Source organism: Gymnoscopelus microlampas (assembly GCF_963454915.1).
Source record: "Gymnoscopelus microlampas genome assembly, chromosome: 13".
NCBI lineage: Eukaryota > Metazoa > Chordata > Actinopteri > Myctophiformes > Myctophidae > Gymnoscopelus > Gymnoscopelus microlampas.
Genome location: NC_139950.1, coordinates 31985597 through 32011515, shown reverse-complemented (window position 1 = coordinate 32011515; position 25919 = coordinate 31985597). Strand labels below are relative to the sequence as shown.

At 41.3% G+C, this 25919-nt stretch overlaps 3 protein-coding genes across 4 annotated transcripts in view; 2 read left to right on the top strand and 1 right to left on the bottom strand.

Annotated features, from left to right (window-relative positions):
* The window catches only part of rgs17 (regulator of G protein signaling 17), a 385251-nt gene that overhangs the window by 134547 nt on the left and 224785 nt on the right, over positions 1-25919 (top strand). The gene's annotated exons all lie outside the window — the stretch shown is intronic.
* LOC311059177 (uncharacterized protein) lies at positions 291-16768 on the bottom strand. Its single transcript, XM_084076863.1, has 7 exons — positions 16518-16768; positions 10153-10270; positions 8335-8519; positions 8004-8179; positions 6810-6987; positions 4983-5098; positions 291-4407 (listed from the first exon to the last, which is right to left on the bottom strand). The coding sequence occupies exons 1-7, from the start codon at positions 16600-16602 to the stop codon at positions 4009-4011; spliced, it is 1257 nt and encodes a 418-aa protein (XP_083932989.1). The 5' UTR covers positions 16603-16768; the 3' UTR covers positions 291-4008.
* On the top strand, positions 15678-25749 carry LOC311059178 (uncharacterized protein). 2 transcript variants are annotated; one of them, XM_084076864.1, is made up of 3 exons: positions 15678-15735; positions 18891-19592; positions 24638-25749. In XM_084076864.1, the coding sequence occupies exon 3, from the start codon at positions 24683-24685 to the stop codon at positions 25565-25567; it is 885 nt and encodes a 294-aa protein (XP_083932990.1). In that variant the 5' UTR covers positions 15678-15735; positions 18891-19592; positions 24638-24682; the 3' UTR covers positions 25568-25749. The 2 variants fall into 2 exon arrangements, with proteins under 2 accessions (XP_083932990.1, XP_083932991.1); XM_084076865.1 differs by lacking the exon at positions 18891-19592 and having other exon boundaries at positions 15688-15735.

Here is a 25919-nt window from a genome sequence, read left to right as displayed (position 1 = left end):
ATAAAAGAAATGATCTTCACCGGGTTTAATGAAAGTAGATTAAATTATGCAGTTTGTAATACCTTGTTTACTCAATAAAAATGATTTGTCGGAAGTTGGATCTGTTTGTATATAATAGCAGCATTATGCCTATTATGCCTATAATAGCAGAATTATGGCTATCTAACTCCCGAACACAACAACAGAGTGAACGGCGCAACAATTCGTTTCCCCCGAGCATGCGCAGATTGCGCATTCTGCTCTGTGATGACGTCGCGCGGAAATCCGTCTATAGGTTAAAGACAAAACTACACAAGTAAAACATTTGTAGACATTTAATGCATTGGATAGTGATATACATCCAAATAAACAATGTACAGTAAACGAAAAGCTGTACAGTTTTGTGTATCATCAATACAGGCACCAGTTTGTTTGACCTCATGATACATCCAACGTCCAACATTAGATGTCGACCATTGAAAATAAAAAAAATAATTACAAAAAACATACTGAACAATAAAAACATGTCTTTGCTACTTTGCTACAAATGTCAGGTAATATGTTGTTGACCACTAGCCTGGGATCCAGCCTGCTTCGCTACGTTCGGGAGGCGGGACACAGCAGCCAAGGTTCGAAACCTACCGTGGCTTCTGATTGGTCTGTGGTGTGGGGCGGGACAAAAAAAACGGTGTGATCGTTTTGATTGGTCATTCGTTTGAACAACATCCAATCAGCAACGACGTTGCCTAACGTAACATATGTAGTTCCAGTGTAGTTCTGCAAGACGAGTCAATCGGGGGCATTCCAGACTGAGAAGCGGAGAGAGAAAAAAAGTCTGCCGAACGCAGCGAAGCAGGCTGGATCCCAGGCTAGTTGACCACACCAATATTCAAAGCGTTCAGAGTAATGGTAAATAGACATGCATGTTTCTCTCTTCACATCTGTCACATAATACAGTGGTTCTCAAACGTTTTAGTTAAAAAAAAAAAACTGTTTGGTATGCATTAGGCCACGGACCCCCATAACTCTGAGAGTGTACTGGTCCATTTGGCTCCTAACAATCAATCGTTTAGCTGGGGACCCCCTGGAACCCCCACAAGGACCACTGGGGGTCCCTGGACCCCACTTTGAGAACCACTGGCATAGTACAGCAATGGGAAATTTAACAAGTCACAACTGAGGCACTGCTTTCTGATGCCGTTATAAAAGTGAAGGTCCACAGGTGACCACAGAATATTAGCCATAGTGGAAAGAACGCTGAAAATATTGTTTACGCTTAAGTGTAGCCACCATCTCTATGCAGAAGGTTTCATTACTGTATACGGGTTACATAATAATTAACAACTGTTAAATGAAATGGTTCAAATGTGTTAGCTGAATGCAGAGTATAAAGACATGGCACAATACATAGCCTAGCAGTTAGATTGTGGAAAGGAAGGTTATATGACCACTTGGAATTTCCACTTACAGTAGCACAAGTACACTTCCCTGCTATTCTAGGGCATCCTTTCTTCAAGATGTGTTTGGAAGTGGAGCCCATATCTGAGCAGTAACAGTAAAAAAAAATCTGATAATGTTTAACATGAATTAGATTTTCTATATTTTTGTTGCACTCCTGTTTTGTCCAGCTGTCTGAGTGTTTAATGTTTAATGTTTAATGGACAATGGAAACAAGCCTTTGGCTTTTTTGTGTCATCCATTTGGTGTGTTTTTAACACATTGTACTGCCGGTACCTTTAAAAACGGTCAATCAATCTGCCTTGTTATACCCCTACTATATCAGACAAGTGCAAATAGGAAAACAAATAATATACATTCAGTGATGTCCAAAATTCCACTTGCACCTGCCAACAATCATGTATACGGTCTCATACACGACTTAACATGACTGATCTTTAACAAGAATGGTGTAACAAAGTCGAGCAAGGCCAAGAGTTCCCAAAAAAGGCGATAAACATATTCAGAAATGGAAAATAAAAAAGTGGATTGCATCTTTTCCTTTCATCTCTGAACTTAAACAACATCACAGTCTACAAGGCAGGAGCCCCTGTGTTTTAAAGCAGGAACAAGACAAACTAGAATTTTCTCAATTCTGGGAAATTGCAAAGTGTGGTTGCGCCGACACCGGTCGCGGCCGCTGGGACTCGAGGAATACGCCGGGAGGAATACCGTCGAAGGCCGCGCGACGTGCGATTCGAATTCGGTGCCGATCGCATCCCGCGTTCGTGATACGTGGCGTTTTGATTTTAAGAAATAGGCCCCTCCCACAAATGTAACGGCACAATTGTATAGTCACGTCACTCCTGAGATCACTTGCATTTCATTTTGAGAGGATTGATCCCTGCAAAAATCATGTTTTTGCATCAAACGATTACATTTTGCGCATTTGTGGCGCCCCCTATGGATTAAAGTGGAATTGCTTTAGGGGATTCGTTGAGTAAACCACCCTTGACATGTGATTCAAATTTGGGATTGACCGGACATTTCGTTTTTTTGTAAAACAAGCCCCTCCTACCAACTTTGGAAGCCTATTACGGATGAACAGTATGGACTATCAAAATTCCGCTTGTGCATGTTTATCGCATGGGTTCAGAGATCATGTGTACCCATTTTTGTGAGATTTGGACAAAATCTGTAGGAAAAGGTGCAAAAAGTGTGTTTTGAAGAAAATTCAAAATGTTGGAAAAACTATCTAGCCGCAAATGGGCGTGGCCTATATGGGGAGCTGTGTCATGAGCCAAGGAATCCAGGGGAAAATATGTTTTGATTCTAAGACCTACGGTTCAAGAGTTATAGGCCGAAACGTAAAGTGAGCTGTTATAGCGCCACCATGAGGCCGGTTGGTGTAATTATATTTTAAATAATTTTGCACTGGACTATGAACCTCCCCTCTAAGTCTTGTAATTCTAGTCCTTATGGTTTCTGAGAAAAAAATACTTGAATTTGAGTTTTTTCATTTTCCCATCAAAGTGGATGGGAACATTTAATGCACTAACAAATCAATATCAATTAAACTGTACAACCTATCTCTTAGCAAAGTACAAGCCCTGGATTCCCGATGAAGTCGGTGATTTTGACATATGACACGAGTGTGGGAAAAAAAAAACTGTGGGAGAATACTGCGCGGCAAAATACAGTTTATCTAGAATAAAGAATAAAGATGATCTATTACTATAGTCTGGTTGCCCTATTCGGGCAACCACATTAACTACAAATATAAGTATTTTACATTCCTGTCATAATTTTATGAAAATCTGCTCAAGAGTCTCTTAGAAGACCGTTAAAGACAGACTTTGTCCAGTGAAACCTAATGACTCGAAAGTCTGAGATCAGGTAATACTGTTTAACTTTTTGTAACACGACATCAGTGGTCAATGGTCATTACTGCGATATGTTTTAAGTGCAATTCGCAGAAGTCTGTTCAAAACTAAACATAGTCTCGCCGGAAGCACCGCCTCAAAACAAATACAGCATGGTTTGAGCTCATTATGTGGCTCCCTCTGAGTCTGCAGGCGGACATGCCACTCCACCACATCAGAAACATCTCTAACAGTAGGAGCATTTATTCACTGACAAATACTTTAAACTGTACACACTACACACCGTGCACAACCTTACTGTTAAAACCTAATTTATCCTCTGTAGTATGATGGTGCCACAGCGTGCGGAGAACAAGCAAACTTAAAACTCTGTTGTTTAAAAAGAGTATTGTGATAATTTTCGTTTCATTGATTTTAATCATCATATTTGTATCGATCGATCGTTAGCTCCCTATTCGTAACACATACATTTTCTCCAATCAGAAAAATATTAGGCAGCAGATTTAATATTTGGGACTGCAGTCCGACTTAATCAAAAACGGATATAGATTTGATCACTATTTTTCAACAAATAGAGATGATTTGAGACCGGCAGCTGTTATCAGCCGAGTGTCACCAGCTGCACGTTTAGTCATTATTAACGCGGCTAATTCGTTCCTAAACGGACAAGACTCAACGAGTTAGGTGAGCCAATATTGGGCCCGAATCATCAACCACGGTAGGCCTCCACCTCCTCTCCTGGGGAGAGTTCAGCAGTCAGCCTGTCGCGGCACTCGTAAGCTGACCGGCCCTCGTAAGCTGACCGGCCCTCGTCGCCTTCTTCGGGGTACCCGCTTTCCCCTTCGTTGTTATTGTCTTCTTCATCCAGGACCTTGCCTGAGTCGTAACATGACTCCTCCCCCTTTTCACTCTCCTCTTGCTCATCCTCCAGCGCGCTGGACACACTCTCATCCTGTACCGTCGTACCAATGCATACCTCTGGCTCTGCGGTGATGAAGACAAGATCCTGAACGTCCGACAGCAGAGGCGTTGTACCTGGGGAAGAGCGCTCCACTGGGAACACCTCCTGACTCTCTACAGTCTCCTGTCTCCCCCTCCTGCTGAAGTCCTGGAAAACACAGAAGGCGAAGCAGGGAGGGAGTGGGGGGTTTGAGAGTCAAAGGTCAAGAGTATAACTACGCTGAGTAGTAGGGCTGTCACGATCATGAAAACTTTACTTGACGATTAATTGTCATACAAATAATTGCGATTAGCGATTTAATTGCGTTTTTGTCATTAAACATGGGAACAAAGTATAACTTATCATTACATCTGTTTGGATTTTAGGCTAACAAAAATAGCACAAGGCAGATATGACAAATAACTTAAATATACAAAGAAATTTGGGACATAATAATGTAATAATACTTTCAATATTATTTTAAAATAGTGGAAATAGCCGATCTAAAAGCTCACAACGAGTCGCGATGCAACACGTTGTTAGCTTGTAGATCTGCCATTTCCATTTTTTTGTAAATGTATGAACATTTTTCAACATGGAAACGATTATGACTGTTATGCAGAATAACTGAGATTATCTCAAATAATCGCTATCAGACGATTTTAAAAATATAATGACAGGCCTATTGAATAAGGGAAAGGGTTTTCTCCTAGTTTGCAATCATAAGAACAGTATGAACGTACCATAGCAGCCGGAATTTTGGACGAGCCCGAGGTCAGTTTACGGAACGCCATCCAGCCGACAATAACTGCAATACAGAGCAATGCCACGGGACAAAGGATGGAGACAAGCATCTGATCTAGAGGACAGACAAAATGCAAATTATTAAAACATGTATTGACACACACACACACACACACACACACCTCATTTTAACCCATGAAAACCGGGAAAGCATCTGTGTCATTTTATACTTTGGATATTAAAAAATAGCAGATAAACAAGCTCATACCTCACTTTTTGCCTTATGAGCTTGTAGATCTGATTTTTTTTTTTACTACATTTTTATCCCACGATTTTGTAACCCCATTTTTTACACCCAGTGCCAATTGTCTATGTACTCCTGGGCACTACCTTCCCTCTGCCAACCTAGGGAGGCCAGGGCCGAGCTCATGCCTCCTTCAATGCATGAGAACCAACTGACCTTCTTATCACCTGACAGGGGACTTTCCGTGGTAGGACGTAGCGCGTGGAAGGAACACGTTATTCCAACCAGTTCCTTTCCCCTCCATCAGACGCCCCGGCTGGCCAGGGGGAGGCAGTATTGTGACCAGGATTACTGCATGTTTTTCTGAGGGTACCTACCCTAGGGGACATGGGTATCGACCGGGTATGGACTAGTACTCATAATTTTGGGATTTTGCTGTATTTTGTCACATTTATTAATCTATATTTTGTTGTTGATAAAACGTGGATTGCCATGTACCGTCTCGGGGTTACAAAAACACCCAAAACAAAAGAAACAAAAAGAAACGAAAGAAAGATTGAGCACATGTTCTATTTGTCAGCATTATCTGACCATCTGACAGGCATCTAAACATAATATTCCCTCCAAAAATGTATAGCTATAAAACTAATAATACACGTGATTCTTTTTTCTTTTGTAAAAGCATACATCGACGATGTGTCATATGAAATTGTTAGGATATTTCTAAGTGTACAAGCAATTAAAAACAATATTACATATTTACAATGTTACAAGTTAGATGCTTAATCATTCAGCCATTTAAACAAGTGCTTTAACAGTCATTCAGATGAGATTGCAGATCTGGTTCAGAACTAGGCTATACGAGCACTTATGCGAGAGAGAACGGTGTCGCTGAATCTTTTCATGGACAGTGAGGTCTCCAAAAAATATATATAAAATGTATACAGGGACCCCTCCAGCGTTAACTTACGTTGATACTCTGGGAGTACCTCAGGGTTGAGAAAAAACACCAAAACGGCTCTTTTAATAGCCAAAGGAATATGTTCAATATATTGAAAAGAATTCCTGCTATATTATATTGTTTGTGAGCAGCAAAATCAGTTCCTATGTCTCTGCAAGGGCTTGTGTGTGTTGTCTTTCCGTGTTGCTAGTTCCGAGTCGGTTGGAGCTGGATGAATAAAACCAAACATAATCTACAAAACAATATCAACACTAATTTGCTGTCAGGACGGGATGGGTGAAGTGGGACGGAAGCGATGGTCATTTCAGTTGGATTTTTCCATCTGAAGCGAAGATACCGAGGCAACGAGTCGCTTCGTTCGCGCCGCTCGATGTAACAATGTGCCACATTGCACCACGTCGCGTCTTTGCATTGACTTTGTATGTAGTCACGCCGCTAGAACAAAAAACTATTTTCAGGTCTGAACGCAACTTTAGTCGGAACTAAACTTAAAGCTGATATAACAATCAAGATGTATCGAATAAAGGCATTTGGGTTCATTGCCACTGTGATGTCACTGTGATGTCATATTGGCCAGCAGTTCTTTAAACTGTAAGGTTTAACCTCAAATGATCATCTTACTTGTTGTGTACGCAGCGGGCCCTGCCTGGGCACAGTACTCCTGAGTAGCCTCAACGGTAATGTCATTCCAAACTCCCTTGATCATCACCAGACAGTGGTTCTCTGGGCCTCCGACAACAGCTACTGTGCCTTTGCACACTTTTTCACTGCATTTTAACGGTTCTGCCTCATCTTCCTTCTGCAACACACAGCACACACTACAGTTTTAATAAACAGAACATGTGAAACAAACCACCAGTACATACTGTAGTACATGAGGCTGCAATACCAAGAAAACGTGTACTAGAAGTGATTTATTCCACCACCCTTACTATTATGTATTATCACCAACACTACTGTTCTTGCCACTGCCACTCCTGTTCTTGCCATTTTCCCACTGCACCTACCAAGTGCAGTGTGTACATGTTACAATATATAATATGTACAATATCTGTAAAACAACTTGTGCAATATTATTGCTATATTTATAACTGGTGGCATTTTTAGGTCATCTTCTGTTTTATTTAGATGGGTACAGAGACAGGGAGCTGAGTTAAGACTGGGAAAGGTGCAACACATGACTCTGGCTGGAAACGAACAAGTTACTTTGCAACCATACTACATGGTTTCTGCATTGTCCATTCACTCACTAGGGTGCTCTTTTTATAAATGACCTGCATTGTCCATTCACTCACTAGGGTGCTCTTTTTATAAATCTATTATACACCATTATATCTTATACTTTTAATCTCTCAACTGCTGTTTGTATTAATTAATATATATATTTATCCAGCCCTCCCATAAGCCAATTTTAATAAACAAGATCGCAAGGACTTTCATGAACGACCTGTTAAAAGGAATTATCCTTATCCTAATATAGGATGTGAGAGCAATGCACCAATCATATCCTATTGTTACATTATTGCTAGCTGTTACTACTGTATATGTAGTGAGATGTTAAAACTACTTGTACATCCGTTTTCGTTTCACTCAGTCCAAATATTCAGAATACAAATTTGCTGTTGCTATCAACGTATGTTAATTTCAAAAGAACTGATTGTGATACCTCTTGGTAACCAAACTATGAACTCTCTCTGAGAGAGTCTCTCACACTCACACACACACACACACACACACACACACACACACACACACACACACACACACACACACACACACACACACACACACACACACACACACACACAGTCTGACCTGGCCTTTGGCTTGGACAGTGTAGCTGTAGTCGAACAATCTCTCTGATTCCGGGAATCTCTTCTTCCTCTTCGGGTCCTCCTTCTTGTCATAGACTTTTGAGGGGTGCAAGAAGCTAAAGCTCATAATGCCATCTTTTGGTACAGTGACATTGACGGGCGGGAGGTCCAAATTGCCTTGGAGTAAACAAAAAAGAAATTATGAACATGCGGTTGTGAATGAAATCCCAAACTCTGGAGTCGTGTGCTTAGCTCACTTTTTTTTTTTTTACAGCTATCAAAATAAAGCAAAATATTGTCAGTGTGAACTAGATGCCGACAGCCCAACTCACAGATAATATCTACGTCAAGGGAGTTCATGAAATAGCTGAAGCTCAGTCCATCTTCAGGCACGCTGTCAGACTCTGTCACTCCAACCACAGCAGTCACATTTACGACGTAGTCGTTACTTGAATCACGCAGGGATGATATGTCACAAGAGAGGTTTGGTGACTCCACCCACAACTGCTCAGGATCGCTGGACAGATGAGATACTTGGTGAGAAACCAAGGATGCACATGCAGCATACAGTAAACAAAACACATGTTCTTCTACATCATTGGTTCTCAAAGTGGGGTCCGGGGACCCCCAGGGGTACTTGAGGGGGTTCCAGGGGGTACCCAGCAAAATGTGTAAATATAGCATCAGAATAATTATGACCTTTTATACTTTGGCTATTCAAAAATAGCAGATATACAAGCTCATGGCGCGGCACCGAGTGCCGCGCTGTGAGCTTGTAGATCTGCTATTTTTGAAAAATCTTGAAAATTTGTGCAAATCTTTGAATATACATTTTTTAAAGCTAACATTTGTAACTTCAATCTTTGCTTCTGGGGGTCCCTGGAACAAAATATTTTTAGATGGGGGTCCGCGGCCAAATACATATCATTTTGGGGGTCATTGTCATGAAAAAGTTTGAGAACCACTGTTCTACATCAGCAGTTCTCAAAGTGAAAAGATTGTCCCCAGAAAAAGACAAACAGTTTATTTTCATTATTATTTCACCAACTAGAAGAGAATGTTTAAGAAGGACTGTTCAGATCATACAGTTTGTAGATCTCACTCCCACCACTGTTATATGCCCAACTACAGTATTAGACAGTTGTAGAATTCTGCATTAAATCTAACCTAAAAACAAAATTCTTCTTATGGGGGGCCTAATACATATCAAATTATCAATTTGGGGGTCCTTGAGGTGAAAATCTCACCACGGTTCTCACATGAACCCTATCTTTGGGGTGTCCGGGTGGGACAGGGTACAGGGTAAAGTACTTGCCCACCTGGTCGGTCCATCCCTCCAGTGCCTCTGATTTGGCCAAACACAATAGGCTCTGTACATTATGGTAGTCCCACCCAGCATACCAGTTTCATGTTCGGGTTCATTTACCTAGTTTTGTTTGATTGGCTGGGCAGCAGATTTGAACTGTAAACACATATACTGTAGGTGTCATATGTTTCCAGTTCAAATCTGCTTCTGGATTGTGTTCTTTGTTCACTAGCGACTCCTACAGGTTGGGTTGGGGCTACTGTTCAGCAGGGAGTGGAACTGGTATGGATAATAGGTTATGCCCTCCAGGTGAAATTCATCAACCCCACATGGCTCACTGTCAAGCGAAAAGAAGCAGCCACCGACTGTATCGGAGTAGACATGTGGTTATCTACACCCTCCACACAGCGGCTCTCTTCTATATACAAGCTCACGAGACGTTGTGAGCTTTTAGATCGGCTATTTTCACTATTTTTCTGAGCTTTTTGAAACTTGCCACTGGCTACCGCATATTACAATAAAAAAAACTAAGACACTAAAACTAATAAAAACTCAACTGAAATTAAGCCTTTTCGCAAAATAGATAAATTAAAAGCAATTTAAAACTTACTGAAAATGAAAACAGTCAAAACGTAATAAATAAATAGAAACTAATACAACTAACACACAGTACGCACACATACACACATTTCAATTCTTTATTTGAGTCCACAAATTAATATAAATTTACAGGGGAAAAAATGTAACAGGGTTAGACAGTTCATGGGCACCTAAGGGTAGATAGAACCTTCTCCTCCACACAGACAAACTGCCTATAACAGTTGAAACAGAGCACTCTACTTACCCATTTTTCTTCATTATAACTACAGAGAATTTGGGTTGTAGGGAGGGCTGGCTGTAGTTCCAGTGGAGAATATTTCGGAAGTTGTGGCACTGCAATGTCACGTTGGTTGGCGGAGGCACTGTGGACGGAGACAGCATTTAAGCCTAATTACTTCATTGTACGACCATGTCATTCGTAAAAATAAATAAAAACACACCAAAACACTGCTTTTCAGTTGAAGATCAGTACATTTCAGCAAGTGGCATGGTAATACAACGAATTATACATTAGCATTGGACTCCCAGAAATTCTGGACAGGGATGACTTAGTGCTTTGAAAACACCAAAAGGAAACCATGATGCTACCCAAAAAATGTTAAGCATCCTGTGGGCCTTCCACACAGCATTTGAATAGCACCAGTCACCTAGCACTGGCTGCAACAGTACTGTGCTGGTGCTATAGAAAGGGCAATTTTCTTGGCAATGAAGAAATCAAGAGTACTAGAATAAGTGCTCCTCGGAGCACAGGTCTCCGCCAGGTCAGGTAGGTTATTGTGGCCTCCTGGTGGCGCTATAATAGGCCAATGTGAAAAGGGTGCCATTTCTTTCTCTGCCTTTCACGGCAATCGGACTCTGCGTTGATGATTTTTTTTTCCCATTTTGGCTGAATATCTAAAACAAATCCACTAAAACTTGAGGGTTCTCATCATGGCATAACTACTGTCTAACTACTTTTTCAAAGTGAGTGACACCCACACCCACAACACCAGAGGGAGCACCTACGATCTAGTACCCAAATTTAGCACAAACATGGTAAGAAAAGATATTCCACTACTCTGCCACCATAATGTGGAATCATCCATTAAAAGGACGTGAATCACTGGCTTCTTTCATAACTGGCCTGAAAAAAGCATCTGTCAGGAAATGACAAGAGGAGATGGATATTAAATCTCCTTGAAATGAAGGGTCATAGTACACTCCCTCCGATTTCCCCTTTTCTCCTCTGTAAATATAGCCATCTGTATTTGTTGATGACATGTTTTTGTGTTAAAATGTTATGCTCTGTTGATGATTTTGTGTTAATATTCTATGCTCCTAGTCTGTTGATGATTTTGTGTTAATATTCTATGCTCTTGAAATTAATTGAATACATAGTACCACAATGGAAACAAGTCCCCAGGCCATTGTTGTTTTTGTTGTCCTTTTAGCCCAAGTGTTTTACTGTTGCTGTTGACTAATTCAATCAAACATTCATTGACCAAATGTCAATACTAGACAGGCCTCCATATCGTCACCTTTTCAGTGTGTGTATGTTTTTTTCTTTAAGATGACAATCTGGATGGGCAATAATAACCAGCTAATCACAAAATGGAAGCCTAATGTTATTATTTATCTCTAAACAAATGTGCTTATCAGAGTGGGGGGTCCCCAGTTCAAATAATGATTATTTTGGGCGGGTCACGGCCTGAAAAGGTTGAGAACCTCTAGTATAGGGTACAGTACCAGACCAGACAAACTTACCAGACACCACCAATGACTCATCATCATCATGCACTATCATTGGCTTGTATAGTATAGACAAACAAACAGGAAAGCATAGGGATCATGTTACTCGTGTATTATAACCTTTCGGCTGAGGCAAACACCAAACCATATCAGACTTTATTTATGATGTACATTTAAAACAACCATGATAAACACATAAAGCATCACCACTATAGCCTACTGTTCATGTACGTATAGGGCAATGGTTCTTAAAAAAAAATATGTCAAGGTCTCCCCTTAACTCTGACAGTATACAAATGGAACCAAATGGACCCGTTAGGGACAGAGACAGCGTTTAAGGCAAAACCTATGGCAGGATGGCTCATCAACTGTATTTTGTAGTGATCCTGTGACACCAGAAACGACCACTAGAAGGCAGGCGTGCACTGCTAGCAAATTACACAGAAATACTTGCTAAATTGCATAATTCCTTCCTGAAAACACACTTTCCACACCTTCTACAAGTTTTTGTTACGGTCTGAGCAAAGCCAAACCCTACATTCCCCCAGACCCCCACCTCAAGTGTGTTGTCTCTCCCTTTGTATTTGTAGAAGGAAAAAATAAACAATAGTCAGCATTAAGATATGAACTGTCTTTGCTGTAATGGCCTCAATAATAGACCTTTCTACTACATACGTAGTCCAACCGACTACTATCAAAATGTTGGGGCACCCTGTGTCCAGGTTCGATTCTGGTGCGAAGCACTTTACTGCATGGATCCCCCCTCACTCTCCCACCTGTTCTCTGTTGTGGCAGATAAAGGAGGAAGAGCTAAGTAAGATTCTTTAACCACTTAGACCCTCTATACTCTATAAACGACCCAGAGTTGGCACTGTACTTGGTGCGTTTTTCCCCCTCTACACCAAATCTCTTAGCCGAAAACAGCTGATCAACAAGCTCACAATCTGCTACTTTCGGTGAATGTTCCCCCCAGAATACTGATTGCTAGGGCCCGGCTCAAGTGGTTAAACATCACCTTCGTGATAATCCATCAAATTAACTATGGGAGCATGATCCAGTGTGCTTTGTTTTCCTATTCTCTCTAATCTGTTGACACAGTCTCAAGTTTTCATAACGGGAAGAGGCCAGTATTGCACAATTGTCACTCACGCGCACACACAGACACACATGCACGCACACACGCACGCACACACACCCACCCACCTGTGGGCCAATGCAAAAACATGCCCATGCATGCCAAACTGCCCCTCCACACTTACATGCTTACACATGCCAGCCAGTTTCAGTCTGAGAATTACAAGATGTGATGAAGTAATACATCAAAGTAGTAAGTACTAGTAGTAAGTAAAACATGTACAACATGTTTTGGCCCCACACAGTCTTCATCGCGCCAAAGGAAGGAAGCTAGATGTTGACCCCACAAAGTCTAGCAGTACTGGAAGTGAGATATATTGCAACACGTTTCCTGCCGCCCTCGCAGAACAAGTATGGCCAGCGTTCAGCCACTACTTTATTTCTCAGCACGTGTGTGTACGTGCGTACGTGTGTCAAGTTCCTGAAAGAGTAATGCACCTGAAAGGGTAACGCACCGGGGGGGGGGGGGGGGGGGGGAGAGACAGACAGAAGGTGTGAAAAATCAGTTGCAGTGTGCAGAGGTCATAACCGCAGCACTTAAGATAGTGGTTTACAGCTGCAACCCACAAGCCAACCCACACCCACAAGCCGCGTATCTGTGTACACGATAGCTTACAGACTGGAGAGGGGCTGATGTGATGGTTGTTACAAACAGAAAAAACTTTTTTTTCTTTTTCTTTTTAATTTGTGTCAGATCCTGTGTCTAGGTGAGACATGACCTTTGACACGCCCTAAATGTCTCAATAGAAGAACAGGGAGACAAAATACAACCACCCCAATTGTATTGCATTAACATACTCGGTCTACCATACAGAAAATAATTTAATTTAAATTGTATTAATTTATAAAAAGTTACATGGTGTTTGACTACAGTACACCTGCAGCACTTTAGAGCTGTGATCATTTAAAAGATTACCAGCAGTACAATCTGCAGTCAACTAAGGTTACTCTATTTCCTCACATAGCCCTCAAAAGCAGGAAGAGAAACCACATCCTGGTCAGTAAGACATTCTCACATGTTCAGACCACAAACTATTGGCAAAGCGCCATCATTGTTTAGGCCGAAGTCGCTGGAGAAGAAATCGTTTTTTCTAGCAACCATGACACTGCCTCAGTGCAATTTGGCCAGGTGCCTTTGACAATGTTGGGACATTTCTCCATGGTGATTCTGTAGATCATTCTTAAAAGATGTATCCATCCAGTTCATAAAAAGAGGCAACAACAAAATGGCACCCATACAGCCAACTCCATCAATGGTTATGCCCTGCAGCTGCAAGCAGGATGGCGTCATCATGTGATTGGCTTACTATATAAAACAAATCCACTAAAACTTGAGGGTTCTCATCATGACATAACTACAGTCTAACTACTTCTTCAAAGTGAGTGACACCCACAGCCACAACACCAGAGGGAGCACCTACGATCTAGTACCCCCCCCCCCCGCCCCCAATTTAGCAAAAACATGGTAAAAAGAAATAATTCTACTACTCTGCCACCATAATGTGAAATCATCCATTCAGGGTTCCCACACATTTTTAACAATGAATTTTCAAAACCGTTCCATAACTTTTCCAAAGTATTTAATTTAACCCCATTTTCAGGACTATAGAAATCATACGGTGCAATATTGAGACTCTTAAACCAGTGTGCCATCAATGCCCCAAGACAGACTCGAGCGAAGGTGTCACGTGACAAAAAGAACAGATCTACAAGCTAACAACGTATCAAGTAACACTGCATGTTACCACAATTTACCAATCTTTCACATAATGTTAGACAAAAACAATATATTTCGTTGCTGTCGGGCAGAAACCTCTTATCTCTGTATTTGAACTTTTTGTGTTTTTTTTGTAAATCATACAGCGTCACGCAAAAGCATCAAAAGTAGCAGATCTACAAGCTCAAAACGTGGCACGAAGCGACACGTTTTGAGCTTGTAGATCTTCTACTTTCGCCATTTTAAAATTTGAATCCTGAAAAGTAACAGTTTTGGACAGAGACGATGGCCAAAGATTTTCCAAAACATTTGATTAATTCCAAACCTTTTCCAGGCCTGGAAAACAGTTTTTCAAATTTCAAAATATTTCCAGGAATTTCATGACCGTGGGAACCCTGTCCATTAAAGGACGTGAATCACTGGCTTCTTTCATAAATGGCCTGAAAAAGCATCTGTCAGGAAACTACGTGGAGATAGATATTAAATCCCCTTGAAATGAGGGGTCATAGTACACTGCCTCAGATTTTCCTTTTTCTCCTCTGTAAATATAGCTATTTGTATTTGTTGATGACATGTTTTTGTGTTAATATTCTATGTTCTGTTGAATAATTGAATACTGTACATAGTACCACAATGGAAAGTCCCCAGGCCAGAGCTTTTTTGTGTTGTCCTTTTAGCCCAAGTGTTTTACTGTACCGCCATGCTGTTGACTAATTCTATCAATCAAACATTCATTGACCAAATGTCAATACTATACAGGCCTCCATATCGTCACATTTTCTGTGTATGGTTTATTCTTTAAGATGTCAAATCTGGATGAGCTATAATAACCACAAATTGGAAGCCTAATGTATTAAACAGCCCCAGCTATTATTTATCTCTAAACAAATGAATTTACACTGTTGTAAAATCCTGCCTCTGGGGAGCAGCCCCTGGTTCATCTGCACAACACCACCATTTCATCCCGTGACCACCTTCAGGACACAGACATTCATGTATCCATACTGTACATTCATGCACTTACCAGAAACATAGGTTACATAATATAGTAGGCCTGTGACTTTGCTAACCTGACGAACGTTCAACTCTCCACAACACAGCCAGTGCGTCACACAACTCCTACACACACACACACACATGATCAAACGTGCCACAACTTCACCCACCAGATCCCTCTCTGACACACTGACCTGAAACTACCTGTGGTCAGGTTTACCACAACTCCAACCACAACAGACACAGTGACAGGTAAGACTTTTATTTCCATTTTATTTTTTAACCAGCCCAAATATCAACAAGCCTTTGGAGCTCATTTCCGAAGTTTGTGTCAAATGTACTTGGAATTCAAACAACAAATGATATGGGCTTATCTACCACTTGGCTGGCATAGGGTACACTGTACCAGACCAGTAGACAAACTTACCAGAAACCACCTACAGGCTGCTGCTGCTCATTTTCCCACACCAATATCTCTCTCTCTCTCTCTCTCTCTCTATGCAGGTTTTTTTTAATGTCCGGCATTCTAAGACATATAGGCTAGAATCACACGAGACACTGCTGGTGATTCATCGTCATCATCATGCACTTCATTGGCTTGTTTATAGGATGGGCAAACAAACAGTAAAGCACAGGGATCACGTTACTCACGTATTATAACCTTTCGTCTCTGAGCCAAATAGCAAACCATATCAAATTTTATTTACGACGATTTAAAAAACAACCATGGTGGTTGACCAAATTGCTGCTGTACAAGATAAACACAAAAAGCATCACCAATGTCTCCCCTTAACTCTGACAGTATACAAATGGAACCAAATGGACCCTAGCGGGTCCATTTGGTTCCATTCGTATACTGTCAGAGTCACACGTGTAAGGGTCAATTTAGGACACCCTAAAAGGAACCCTGAGAGTCCCTGGAATCCACTTATTAGAGAAATGTACATGTACAAGCTTGCAAATCGCAAACTTCCCCGGCCACGTCGCATCAATAAACCTGGCTTGTGGGATATGACAGTTAGTTAGGTACTTACCGTGGACTGGAGCGTTGCTGGCGGCGGCCGCTAGTGTTGAGAACAACACCAGGGCAGTTGTTGTTGTTATCAGCGGGTACTGCATTTTAATAGTCACTCCGACTGTATATTGAAAAGATACAGGCTATATTACACCAACGTTGCCTATTCATAGACATCTAAATACATTATATCTTTGTCTTTATCTTTGTCTCGTCGTGTCGTTGCCGACTCCCACTTCACTTCCAAAGTAAGCAAGCGCTGGTTTCCTGAAAAAATGCGTCTGACGGAAGCACGTCCGATGATGAGGACATTGAGGATAGGACCCTCCCACACACCCCCGCGCGCGCGCGCGCGCACGCACACGCACACACACACACACACACACACACACACACACACACACACGTCTCATACGCATTTGAAATATCTATTTATGTCCAGCCACATAAACCAAGTACAAGAATGCCTTCACAAAGGACATAAACACTGGCAGCGCGGTCAGATAATGGGAAAAAAGCCAGTTACAACGTACAAATACAGGATCCAATCCACACACACAATGCAAACAGACAGTAAAATATCAATTAATCATCAGTTCATCATCTTCATTTTTATAACAGTTCATATTGGCTACTCACAGCTATATCTACATAATATAATATACTAGGGAAAAGTCAAGTGGTGGAAAAAGTACTTAAGTAAAAGTATCAATACTTCAATGTAGAAAAAGTAAAAGTCTGGAAACAAAATATACTTGATAGTCTAGGACCTGGCTAAGATATGTATGCACTTTATTTAGGAGGGAATATCTCAACTGTTCTTGGCTAATATGACCCCAGGGAACAACTTAGGAACTGTGACAAATTTTCTATCTGGGACAAAATAGCCGAAAATGACCACGCCCTTTTTAAAATGACCCTAACTGGTGCACTACTTCCAACATGGCTCTATCTGCTTAAAGGGATATTTCACTTTCAAAAAAACTTTTGGTCATTTTATCATCTACTCAGGCCTTTGTGAGCCCCCCAGACAGGTTTTAAGTTGCTTGATTCATTATTTAGATATTTGATATTCATTTTATCAGACACGCCCCCTTCCTATACAAACCCATTGTAACTTCAAACTACATTTTAAACATTTTAGATTCATCAAAAACACCCGTCCTTGGTTCTGGTGACTCACCCTGCCCTCCGTATACATGAGGGGGCCGTGTTTTTCCGATTACTTTTTTCATTTATTTTTTTATTGTATTTTATTTTTTTAATTTTCCAAATGATGGCCCATGGGCCTCAACTCCTATAAATCCAGCACTAATTGACTAGTATGATATCATACAGTACTATATTCTCTCCTAAATTAAGTGCATACATATCTTAGCCAGGTCCTCTAGTAAAAGTACAAAAGTATTTGTATCAAAATGTACTCAAAGTACAACAAGTAGAAAGTACTAATTATGCAGAATGTTCCATTTCACAAGTTTTAAAATGTATACAAATCTTTTGAAAATAGCAAATCTACAAGCTCACAATGCGAAGGTCTACTTTTAAAGGCATGAGTCAGTGGCCAGCACAGCTGCCTGGGAACATCTGGGAGGAGGAGGCTGTTGTTTCAAATAGTCTGTTGTTCCAACAGATATAGGAGACCAGCCACCGAGGACCTGGGGGAGAAAGACTTGGCAATCACAGATTATTGTTAATAAAGCTAGGACTGTCTGTCCTTCAATGACATTATATAACAAATAAATAGAATAATCTTAGAAGGGGCAGGTTTTAAGGATCTCAGGACATAGTGTGATTTGATTATGTTAGAGAGGACAGGCCTCTTTTTCAGTGGTGGAAGAAGTACTCAGATATTTTACTTAAGTCAAAGTAGCAATACCACAATATTAAAATACTCAGTTACAAGTAAAAGGCGTGTGTTCAAAAATGTTACTTGAGTAAAAGTACAAAAGTATTGGCATAATTTCTTATGAATTGAGTATGTGCGGAGTGGACCCCTTTTGAATCAAGCCGAAAGGCTTCTTTGGCTTTTTCATCCTTTTTAGTTGACCTTGTATTTTGAACTGTACTTCCATGTGCTATTTCTCTCTGCAAACTTCTAAATAAAGTATTCATTCAATCTATTTTCAAAAGATTTGTATACATTTGAAAACTTGTGAAATGGGACATTCTGCATAACGAGTACTTTCTACTTTTGGTATTTAAGTACATTTTGATACCAATACTTTTGTACTTCTACCCAAGTACATTTTGAATTCCGGACTTCTACTTGTAACAGAGTATTTCTTCATTGCAGTATTGATACTTTCACTTAGGTAAAACATTTGACTTTTCCCACCACTGTTTATTTATGGCATTGCTGTTTCTCTGCGCATAACCTCTGTGTCTCCAGCATAGAGATATAATATATCGGTCTCCAGTGAGTCCACCCAGTTCTTGGATACTTCCTCAGTCCTGACGTCAGCTGCTACAGTCCCAGCCCCGTTTGGAACATCTCCACTATAGATCCGAGATGAAGTCCCGCTGTCTCGGGTCCCGGCAGAGGTAGAGTCCGTTCAAATGCAGTAAAGATACCCTTTTCGCAACATCGTTGCAAAGAAGTAAAGGTATTTCGAGACACCTACAGATGTTTGCAATTTCGCCGGAAAGTAAAATTTAACCGAAGAGGTTGAAAAACCCGTTTAAATCGCTTATTTAGTCTGCCTGTGCCATGTTTTCCCATTCAACCCGGACGAACCCCACGACGGCAGGTGCCAGTACTGCTCCCGATTCGGTTACAAATAATGGGAAAACATGGCACAGGCTGACTAAATAAGTGTTTTAAACATTTTTTCCAACCTCGTCGGTTAAATTTTACTTTCCGGCGAAATTGCAAACATCTGTAGGTGCCTTGGACTACCTTTACTTTTTGGATACGATGCTGGGAAAAGGTGATTTTTAATGCATTTGAACAGACTCTACCTCTGCCGGGACCCTACACAGCGGGACCTCATCTCGGAGCTATCGTGGAGAGTGAGGTTCCAAACGGGGCTACTAAAGTCCCAGTCCATCCCAGCTGAGCTTGAGATCACTTCTTCTTCGACTGCGTCCTTAGGTGAGTTGCGCATGAGAACATTTAACTTATAGCTGCTTAACTTACAGATCATATCAATTAAATCCAAGCCATGTAATAATAGCAATTAATGCCTATGACAAGCACTTCGACAGATAGTTGTTGCGACGACTGTTAGATCAATCAACTGTGTTGTAGTTGGCTAGTGTAAGAAAGGATTCAGAAAGAGCTTCTCATGTTTTCCTGTCTCCGCGTTATGTAATGTGACCATTCTCTGCACGGATATAGCCCTTGACTGAGTGTAAAAATGTTGAATTAGATTTACCAAATGAAAAAATATGAGCTTTGTCATGACTCATGGCATGTGAAATAAGTTCAACTGCTTGATTGAACTGACTCAAATCTTTCAAGTCCTGAGTAAACTGAACATTATTATAATTTATTTTGAGTGATAATACCGTTAGAGAGCTGAAACAGATTGCTGTTGAGATTAGAATCAGTGAATTTCAGTGTGCAAATCCAACTCAGGGTTAGGGCTATGTACATAGCATCTTGTAATAGCCTACAGCTTTGACTAATTGGCCTTAATAATTATCACAACAATAATAATAATAATAATAATAACAACAACAACAACAACAACAATAACAACAACAACAATAACGATAACAATAATACTACTACTAATAATAATACACTTAAAGCGTCACTATGTGACTTTTTATGTAAAGTGTAATTTTGTCCAATCTGTAATTCTGTATGGTAGAGTATGTTAATACAACATAACTTATACAATTGGGGTGGTTGTATTTCGTCTCCCTGCTCTTCTATTGAGACATTTAGATTGTGTCAAAGGTCTCACCTAGACACAGGATCTGACACAAATTCTGACCTGATGGTCAAGATTCAATTTCTCCCCTGAGCTAGCAGGTAGGTTCTATTAGCTGAGCTCAATTGTAAAAATATAGAATGTGCAATCAATGTGAAATTAATGCATTAAGTGACTCAAACAGTATTGATTTCAAGACGTAAACTATGGAAAGGCCTTTCGAGAAAAAAAAACAGAGTACAAAGCAAGCTTTAGCTCTTAATACAGATTGTTCCAGAGAGGATCCATAAAAGGAACAGTCAGTCACCCTTCAACCTCGACTCAAGAACAAGTAGTTCCTGCCTGCAGACCTCAGGCCACGCACAGGCTTCTAAGTCTAAGTCTAATTAATAACTCTAAAATGTAATTACAAACCATGCCAGAAAGTGCTTTATATGTAATCAGTAAAATCTTAAAACATGACAGAATTTAAGACTGCAACAGTGGTTCTCAAACCTTTTCATGTCAAGGACCCCCAAATTCATATACATTTGGCTGCGGACCCCCATCTGAAAATGTTTTGTGCAAGGGGCACACTTTTTCACTATTGTTTTTAAATATAGCAGAGCTACAAGCTCACAACGTGTCTTTGTGAGCTTGGATTTTCAAATAGCCGATGTATAGGGTTAAAGTGGTTAAACTGATTTTGATGGTATATTAACTATTTTTGTTGGGGATCCCCTGGAACCCCCTCGAGGACCCCACTTTGCGAACCACTGGACTACAAAATCCTTAAGGAAGTGCTCACCATGACTTCCTGTTTTCGAAGGCTAAAGGTCAAGCAAGAAATCATATTGATTTATTGATGTAATTATGTATTCAGATCTAAATTCTGAATACACCGCCAAACAAAGTCAGTCTATTATCACCTCAAGCAGCAAGAATTACTGGATTAATGGACTGGATTAATAACAAGACAAAAACATACCATGGCTTAACCTTCAGCACGTTACCACGACTGTAATGGTCTTCTCTCAGGTATCCCCAGAAAAGATGTCAAGACAGCTACAGCTCATTCAGAATGCAACTGCTAACAATCAATCTATAAATTCACAAAACTCTTCTGTATTGTGTCTATCTGTGTGTATGTCTGTCCCGGGCATAATTCTGACGGATTGACCCCAGAGCTGGCAACGTCAGGGGGGGGGGGGGGTTTGTGCCGCTGCACCAATATAAGTGGTATAGAGTTCAGAGTTCAAAATAGATCTCTGCGTGGCTGTCTGTCTCTCATTTATGCCCACGTACCTCATCAACACAAGATCAGCCGTTTCTGACGACAATAAGTACAGCAACGGGTATCGCAGTGCGGGTGCCCGTTCATAAATCACCCATTGATTGTAATATCTAAGGTTATTAGTATGGTAACGGGTACCGCAACTGGGTACTCTTAACAAGCGAGTACTCTGACAACAGGTACAACGACAACGGGTATTGCATAACCGGGTGAGGCATATAACCATGACTGAGCTAAATGTGTCTTTGCTTAAAGGTTTAGAGCCAAATTATATCTCTGACTTGCTTTTACATAATGAACCCACAAGAAGTCTTCAGTGGTCTGGGACCAATGATCTATTAACTGTTCCTAGAGTTAAAACAAAACATGGTGAGGCAGCGTTTGGTTATTATGCAACACAAAATTGAAACAAGGTTCCAGGGGATCTGAGGCTTGCACCAGCTCTGAGTACTTTTGAATCAAGGCTAACGACATGTATGTTCTCCACTGCCTTCATTGAATTCCTTCATGCATGTATTCTTTTCTCTCAATCCATCAGCAGTAAATTGGGAACTGTGGGCATTAACGATGTCAGCGAAAGGTGATCCTACACTAGCTGTCACCTCAATGCTAGTGAGGATCCATTTGAACATTATAATGAAATCCATACATATTTACTGGAATTCTCTAGTAATAATAAATGGGAGGCTAATATCACAGATTTGTAAAATGTTTAGCTTTTATATCCAAATGAACTATAATTATTGTACACATCACAATCCAAGCGACATTACAAATCTTTTGTTTATGTGTTTTGTTTTGTGGTGTCTATTATAAAACAGGAACTAAACTGTATAACTTTTTAAATAGCATAAAAATGATTCCTATTGTTTTGTAATTATATATGTTCGGATAGGGCTGCAGAGAGCACTTTGGCTAAACACCATGAGGCCTGAGCTACACTAAGCCACTGGGTTAGAGAAAACACAAGCCCAGGGGTATTACATGTATGTCTCAATCATGTGGTATTGACAAAACCATTCAGACAAATTTCAATGAAGGTCATCACCCCAGGGTACAAGCCAGGATTTCAAAATAGCTTTGAATGTATATTTTGCAACATTTATGTAATGTCCCCAGTTGCACTGTCACAAGTGGTGTGCATGCGTCTGCATTTGCACATGGTATCTGTGTTTGTGCACCAGTAAAATTCACTGACAATCATCAGTGCTGAACAATGCACATCTGCTCTGGGAGTAACATGCCCATGTGTAAAATTAGGGAACTAACTGTGTATGTGTGTGTGTGTGTGTGTGTGTGTGTGTGTGTGTGTGTGTGTGTGTGTGTGTGTGTGTGTGTGTGTGTGTGTGCGTGTGTGCGTGTGCGTGTGTGTGAGCTGTTGATCTAAACCAGCTGTCAGTGTGTCACTGTACAGGCTCTATACAGTACGTCACCTCTTCTCACGTCTCCCTAATAACCTGCTGGAAAAGGAAGGACCCAGGAGACGTTCCTCTAAAGCAGGGGTCTTCAACGTTTTTCAGGCCAAGGACCCCTTAGCTGAGAGAGAGAGAGATGAAACGGGGACCCCCACTACATATTGGATTCATGTTAAATGTGTATTTTCAGACATTTAACCTCTTAAACCCTCAATACTTAAATACGTAAACTTTACCATTGGCTTCAGTACTTGGTATGCTCTTTTTTCCCTGTACACCAAACCTCTTTGCCGAAAATAGCATAGCTACAAGCTCACAGTGCGTTCCCCCCAGAATAGGGATGCGAGGGTTCAAGTGGTTAATGTAAAAGTAAAAAAAATAAATTAAGTTAAAATGAAGTTACTTAAATATTTGGCGGCCCCCCCTGCAGTATCTCTGAGGACCCCCTAGGGGTCCCGGACCCCCTGTTGAAGACCCCTGCTCTAAAGTGAGACCAGGAATGCTGATGCAACAAAACCATAGTGCTGGGTGGGTTTAAAATATTCAACAAGAAATGCAACCAGTTACTTTAATGAATTGCCCTGGATTGGACCAGGCATTAAACAAACCCAGGCAATGTCAAGACTCACCTCAGTTTTTCAGACAAAGCTAGAAAGAGCTGCATCACTTCTGACGGTCCAACTGTTTGAGAAACATTGACCCCAAGAGTCATAAAAACTGTGTGTTAGTGAATAGACTTTTAATAACACTGTCAATTTTGATGGGCATTACTCACTGTGTTGTTCCAGCAACTCAGTGGGCGAATAATCCGGATCTCCAAACTTTCATTTACTGTCCCTTAAATTTTCAGTCCTTTCAGTAAATAGTTTATTGAATTCTACATAATGATGATCTCAGGTCTTCTCCCCTATTATCTCAGTGGGGTTTCATACAATACAAATCAGTATTTAGATTTTCCATTCCGTTAGATACAGATACTTCAGCTCAGGTACAAAATGTAATCTGTTATTAATAAACGTTCTCCTTATCTTGTACACTGTATACAAGTGGAACGAGATGGACACTTTTTTTCTATTTATCATCACCAAATGGCCAATGTTTGTATCATAAACAAAATGGCTAGCTGCTGCGTGCTCTCTCTCTCTCTCTCTCTCTCTCTCTCCCCCTCTGTAATCACTACCACCTTGGCAAATGTGGTTCATGAATCAAAACACAGCAAAGTGTCTTATGGGCTTATATGCATGTTGTGTCTGCTCTTAATTAATGAGAGTTCTGAAACATTAGAGCTTTTATCTAAATCAAAGTGACATTAGCCGGCCAACAATTTGGAGGATTTAGCTGTGATAATGATTTCCGAGTATTCTCTTATTTTTGATTGACTCATTCACACACACACGCACACACGCGTGCGTGTGCTGGTGCTGGTGCGTGCAGGTTGTTTTGATGATGCACCGAATTGGGCTCCGGATCAAAGCACTTGGCTTCAAGTGTGTTCATGTGGATGTGACTGCATGAGTTTTTGTTTACTTTTTCTTTAACCTCTGTCTCTTTCTGCTCCTCACACGCCCAGATGAAGTCTGTCCAACATGTCTTGTGAGGCTCTCCTCCAGTAGCGATGTCAGCCTTCAGCCCCCCCACCCCTCTGCTGTGTGTATTGGTGTGCATGGCGGCATGTGCGCCGGCCGTACCGCGGTCCGACCTGCGCCTGGCCTACGTGACCGACCGCAGCCTCTACTACTGCTCCTGCATCCGTGACCTGCGCCCCTGCGCCCTGCCGCCACCCACGGACTGCAGCTGTAAGGACCTCCCCCTCTCTGTCTTGCAACGACCCCCGCCGCAGCCCTCCTTCCCTGGCCACATGTCGCCGCATGGCTCCTCCACGCCGATAGTCCGAACGAGGCGTCTCACCGTTTGGTACACAGCACCGCAACTTGTGGCGCGTCTGCTCAACGACTCAGAGGTGCGTCACCTCACCCTCCTCCGGTGTGGTCCTCTGGGGTCCGGGGCCGAGGGGCCTCCGTCTCCACCGGCCTACCAGGAGGGATACTTCGCCGTACAGCACCTGGAGCAGCTGACGGTGTTGCGCCTGCAGCGAAGAGCAGAGAAGGACAGAAACGATAACCCAGACCCAATTTTGGATCCAGAGACAGAGAGAAATGTGCACAGAAACACAAATAAATACACAGACAAAGGAAGAGGGGATAGAGACACAAACATGGACGAGAGATTAGACCCGGACAGAAATCCGGGTCTTGCCCCAGCCTGGGTCCTGTCATTATCCCAAACCCAAGACATCTTCTTGGGGAGGGAGCTAGGAGCAGCGTATCATGAACAGGCCAGGCTGGGGCTCATCCATACCTCTGTGCTGGAGGGCAGAACAGCAGTGAAGGCTTATACAGTCCAGACGCACATAGACAGCAATGGAGATCTGCCTTTCCCTAACCTCTATCTATCCAAGCTGCCAGAGACATCCAGCATATATGTTACTTTTATATACTGACACCAAGGCACTTTTAATGGCATACAAATGCATGCTTGGGGTTTTACAAGCGTGCATGAGTGGACGTGAGTCAAGTCGGTTCAGCTGAAAACATGTTATTTAAGTTTTTGTCATATAACACAGTTGTACAATGAAGTACTGTGTGTGTAGATAAATATGAGGTTTTGCTTCTTGGCTTAGAAGTTTTGAGAATGTAAGCATTTTCTTATAGTTCACATCTTGGACCAGACCATAGTCCATGAATGTTGGTTGGTGGGAATGTCAGTCTGAGGGTTTTCTTTGGCAGGACTATATATCTCTTGTGCTTGGATGAGGATCAGTGCCTTTGAATCTGAGTAGAATGGTCGTTCTG